General features: G+C 34.6%; 1 protein-coding gene across 2 annotated transcripts in view; it reads left to right on the top strand.

The window, feature by feature from the left end:
- The window catches only part of Ccdc148 (coiled-coil domain containing 148), a 328,203-nt gene extending 323,532 nt beyond the window's left edge, over positions 1-4,671 (top strand). For both annotated transcript variants that reach the window (XM_015479202.2, XM_048812299.1), the window contains exons 13-14: positions 233-373; positions 4,380-4,671. In XM_015479202.2, coding sequence (XP_015334688.1) covers positions 233-373; positions 4,380-4,526 — 288 coding nt within the window. In that variant the 3' untranslated portion in view covers positions 4,527-4,671. The remainder of the gene's footprint in view (positions 1-232; positions 374-4,379) is intronic.
- The last annotated feature ends 226 nt before the right edge of the window (positions 4,672-4,897 follow it).

Here is a 4,897-nt window from a genome sequence, read left to right as displayed (position 1 = left end):
TATATATATATATATATATATATATATATATATATATCATGGTCTTTCTATATTTTGCTTTATGTAAATTTTAATTCCTCTGTGGACCTCTAGGACCAGCCTGGTTTTAATGTTCTTTCTGGCCCTTCAGGAATTAGGTTTAGTAAAATTTCTTAACTTTAATAAGCATTAAACATTTATAACATATTTAGCTTATATCTTATTCCAATTGGCCTGCCTTCTCTTCTTTCAGGTTGCTGTTGTTGCTCAATTTGATCCTGTTAGAATGATGTCGGATACAATGGCATCAAAAGCTAGAATGGCTGTTGAAATTGAAGAAGAGTTTATTCTTCAAAAGCCCCTCTTTACATTAAATACATACAATGAACAGCAGGTAATTATGGAATTTAGCATAGTTGATGAAAAAGCCATGATGATGATAAGAACTGCAAAGTGTGTGTTTGGGATTACAAATTGTTTTCAATATTTACATTTGAATAGTACACATATTAACATAATATTTACATCTAAATGATAGCATATAATTACTGCATAATTCTAATATTAAAATAACTAATAGGTGACCATAAATGAAACAACTTACCTGAAAATGTTATAGATTTGTAATTGAAAATTAGTTTTTACATTTAACAACTAACTTTATAAAGTTTCATTTGAAAGTCATGTTAATATTATTTTGTTTAAATATTTCTATGTTGCATTAAGAATTTAGAAACAAATTCATAACATAAATTTTATAAGTAAACAACCAATGATACTGATGAGACAAAGAAGAAAGCTTTCAGAAATTAAAATGAACAGAAGATAATTCATCAGAGCTAATTGAGAAATAAAATATTTTCTGTAGAAAAACAATTGAGGAATTATTTAACCATTTCTAGGAACTTTGGAATTTTAGTCTGTGCCTGAAAGGGGTTGAAGTTGGAGAGTGGGAGGAAGTTAGAGAGTAGAAGTGAATACAACTGAAATTCAGGGAGAGAGTAGTTGTTAACTTCAAAAATCTAAGGAGAAAAGATAACTACTTATTTAATTATTTAAAAACTAGGAAACATCATCCATTATCAAATGAATCCACTGTGCCTTGACTGTGTGCTGCATACTTTGCTAGAGAATAAAAACAAGGATAATTCATTGATTTACTAGTTGGACAAATATTTATGGAACAGACTATTTTCTGGTTCTGTGCAAGATGTAGCTCTGAGCTACATCTTGAAAAGATAGATTGTGCCTGCAGGAAGTCAGCAGAAGCCCTAGTTAGGAGGGAAAGTGCAGGTGCAGAAATCATGCCATGAGGGTGAGATCAGCTCTACAGTGGAGGCCTGAGGGTTACTGCAGCAAGAGAAGGAAGGAGCATTTCACCCTGACTGGGAGGTTGGAGAACGTGTCAGAGAGAAATCTTTTTTTTTTTTTTTTTTATTGGTTGTTGAAAAACATTATAAAGCTCTTGACATATCATATTTCATACATTAGATTCAAGTTGGTTATGAACTCCCAATTTTACCCCAAATACAGATTGCAGAATCACATCGGTTACACATCCACATTTTTACATAATGCCCTATTAGTAACTGTTGTATTCTGCTACCTTTCCTATCCTCTACCATCCCCCCTCCCTCCCCTCCCATCTTCTCTCTCTACCCCATCCACTGTAATTCATATTTCTCCTTGTTTATTTTCCCATTCCCCTCACAACCTCTTATATGTAATTTTGTATAACAATGAGGGTCTCCCTCCATTACCATGCAATTTCCCTTTTCTCTCCCTTTCCATCCCACCTCATGTATCTGTTTAATGTTAATCTTTTCTTCCTGCTCTTCCTCCCTGCTCTGTTCTTAGTTGCTCAGAGAGAAATCTTGAGCTCTATCTAGGTCAAAGGATCTTTTGGAATAGAAATAAAATTCGCTTGAGATGGTTTACAAGAACAAAAAGTAGGTTTGTGGGAGAGGATTACTTATAAGGGTTCACAGTATCTCCAAATACCAGCTGCCAAAGTGGGGAGGGCAGCTGCTTTGTCTTCAGTGTAAGGTACATGGCATGGGGTATGTGACAAGTGCTGAGACATGAGACTGAAAACATGGATTAGGAGCAGCTGCACAAACCTAAGGCTTGCTGCTAAGGCATCTGACCTACAGACATGAGACTTTGAAGCAAGTAAATTATATAAGCAGATTTATGTTTTTAGCCTGTGCCCTGATTGGAAAATTGCTGAGAATGAGCAAGGGGTCCTTTTAAGGCTGGAGAACCCTCTTAGAAGTGATGTGAAAGGGCCATGAATGCCTCTGATTTGGAGAAGGAGGGGATAAAGAAAATAAGGATGATGAACTAAACAGTAAGCAATATTGCTAAGAGCCCTCATTGTGGACTCAAATCTACATCCACTATTTATTAGATGGGTGCTTATGTAAGCTTTAACATCTTTATGCTTATTTATCCTAAAGTAATTTATTGCAAAGACTTTGTGAGGATTAAAAATAATAAATATTAGCTGCCTAGAATATTGCCTGGTACCTTGTAATAAATGAGTGGATTACAATCTTTAACTGGTGCTGCTATGAACCATATAAGACTACAGAAGGAAAACAAACTTTGGCAGGAGAATTTGTTTCATTCATGTTATGTTTAAAGCCAAACTGTCTAGTTCACCTTTATAAGAAACTGATTATCGGCCTCTGGAGAGGGAGACAGAGGTCTGGGTAGGAGAGAGATCCCCTCTTTATTTACTATCTATTAAAAATAGAATAATGAAACAAATTTAGACCTTACTACCCTGGAGCTGAATAAAAAGGTAAATCCTGGAAATAATTTTGGAGTCAACAGGCCACAGTCTGAACATGAATCATAGGGAATGGATGAGAGTAGACAGAATATGTTGAGGCAGAAGAGGATCTAAGGCTCCAGGTGATTATTTCTGAGAAACATCTCTGTATTAATCTTGACCCTATACTCATCATTTTCCCTACACCTATATCTGATCAGTAACCAAATTCTATTATCTCCTTCTTTCACAGTGTTTCTAATAGTTCTTCCTTGCTACCAGCCACACTTAGGCATTTATTATTTCAAGTCTAGACAATTGTAGTAGACTCCTGACTACTGATCTGCCTCTCTCTCTTCTTTCCCTGTCCATTTAATTCCTGCTGAACTTGCTGTCAGAGTCTCCTTCTTATGGAACTACAATAATTATATTACTTTTCTACTGAAAGCAAAAATAAACACAACCCCACTAGATACTTAAGACTCCTCAGCATGGCCTTCAAGCCTTTTAACTTGAAATTCTAGTCTGAAAAGTGTCCTTTTCCAGTGTTTCTTAATGGTACTTAGTGCTCTGCCAAAAATTACCCCATCCCAAATTGACCTATTTTACCTAAGTTTGCATGTTCTTTCCTTTCTGGTTTGATTTCTCTTCCTCCCCACTCTGCATTATGAAAAGTTGAACTTTAGGATTAGCTCAATTGCTTATTCTTATCTGAGACTATCCTCATCTCACCAGCACTAGGAGATGCACCTCCATGTTTTTCTACTCTAAGAGCATTTGTCACATGCTGCACAAACTGCAATTGTCTGTGTACCTTCTTATTATGCCCATTCACTGAAGAACTCTTTGAAGGAGGGCCTGCTTCCAATAGCTTATTATCTCATCTCCTAGGGCATCTTCAAATCCAGGTGCAATGCCTCATTGTGTAAAACCCACATGTGTCCATCTTCCTGTCATTGTAAGCAGTATCTGTTGACATTTAGCAGTCATATGAGGGGAAGAGGAATAAGGCCCAAACAGCAAGAAATGAAAACAGAAATGGAATTACTCATATGTCTACTCCCACTTAGAATCAGATTGATGGAGTCATTTTCTAGTTCTGTTTGAAATAGAAATCTGGCCTTGGAAGAAAGTTTCTATTGATTTTGTTTTCCAAGTAGTGTCCATGTGTTTAAACAATTTGCATAATGCCAAATGATGTGGAAATTAAAATGTCTATTTAAAGACAAATATACAAGGTTATGGTTTAGATTTATTTTAATCAATGATTGTCTGCATTTTATATTGCAGTCAGCAATAAATAATGATTCTGTAGTACTCAGAGTTGGTTTCTTTATCTCATCTTTTAATAATTTTAATGTAATGTACTTTGACTAATCTAGAATACAGTATTCTATACAGTTTATGTTGGAAACAACTAACATAGTGGAAAGTGACAATGGCAAAAAGTACTTGGATGTTTTCAGTAAAAATCATCAGAATGTATTCACAGTATTCACAAAGTTCGTGGTCATTTAGTCATCTAACAAAAATTATGCAACTTTGGAAAATATGAAACTAAGTGATAAAAGTTTGTTTTAGTTCAATGATTTTTATTCACTTAAGTTGTATTTTGTTTCTACAGATAATTTCTGACCCTCGACTTCGCTTTGAGTTAGCACTTCGTGAAGCTGGACTTCATAAAACATTGTACGCCAAAGAGGTCTTACCAAAAATCAGTCCTCAGAAACCTCCAAGAAGGGACATGGAATCTACTATATTTAAAATATAGAACTCATACTCAAATTCTGTTATATGTGTATAATATTTTTCTTTGAGAACATTTGTACGAATAACAATAATTACCACTTTCTAAAATTTTTAAAAATATCAGACATAGGAATCAGCTTCTATTAAAACAACTTTGCCTTTCTTTTATAGCTCTTAGAATTCTACAGTTTCCTGTATCTTTAAGTTACATTTAATAGTACTAAATTCCCCAAGATTATGGAGCTTAATTATGGCACATAACATCCACACTGTTGTCCAAGAGATCACACTACCATTTAAATAAACTATATTTTGGAGGTTGGGTTATCCAATGAAAAGAACTCAAAATAACCATTTGTGAGAATTATAAATAATGAAGCTGCTACCTGCTAA

Source organism: Marmota marmota, unplaced genomic scaffold (assembly GCF_001458135.2).
Source record: "Marmota marmota marmota unplaced genomic scaffold, marMar, whole genome shotgun sequence".
In the NCBI taxonomy this organism is placed as follows: domain Eukaryota; kingdom Metazoa; phylum Chordata; class Mammalia; order Rodentia; family Sciuridae; genus Marmota; species Marmota marmota.
This window is presented reverse-complemented; position numbering and strand designations above follow the sequence as displayed.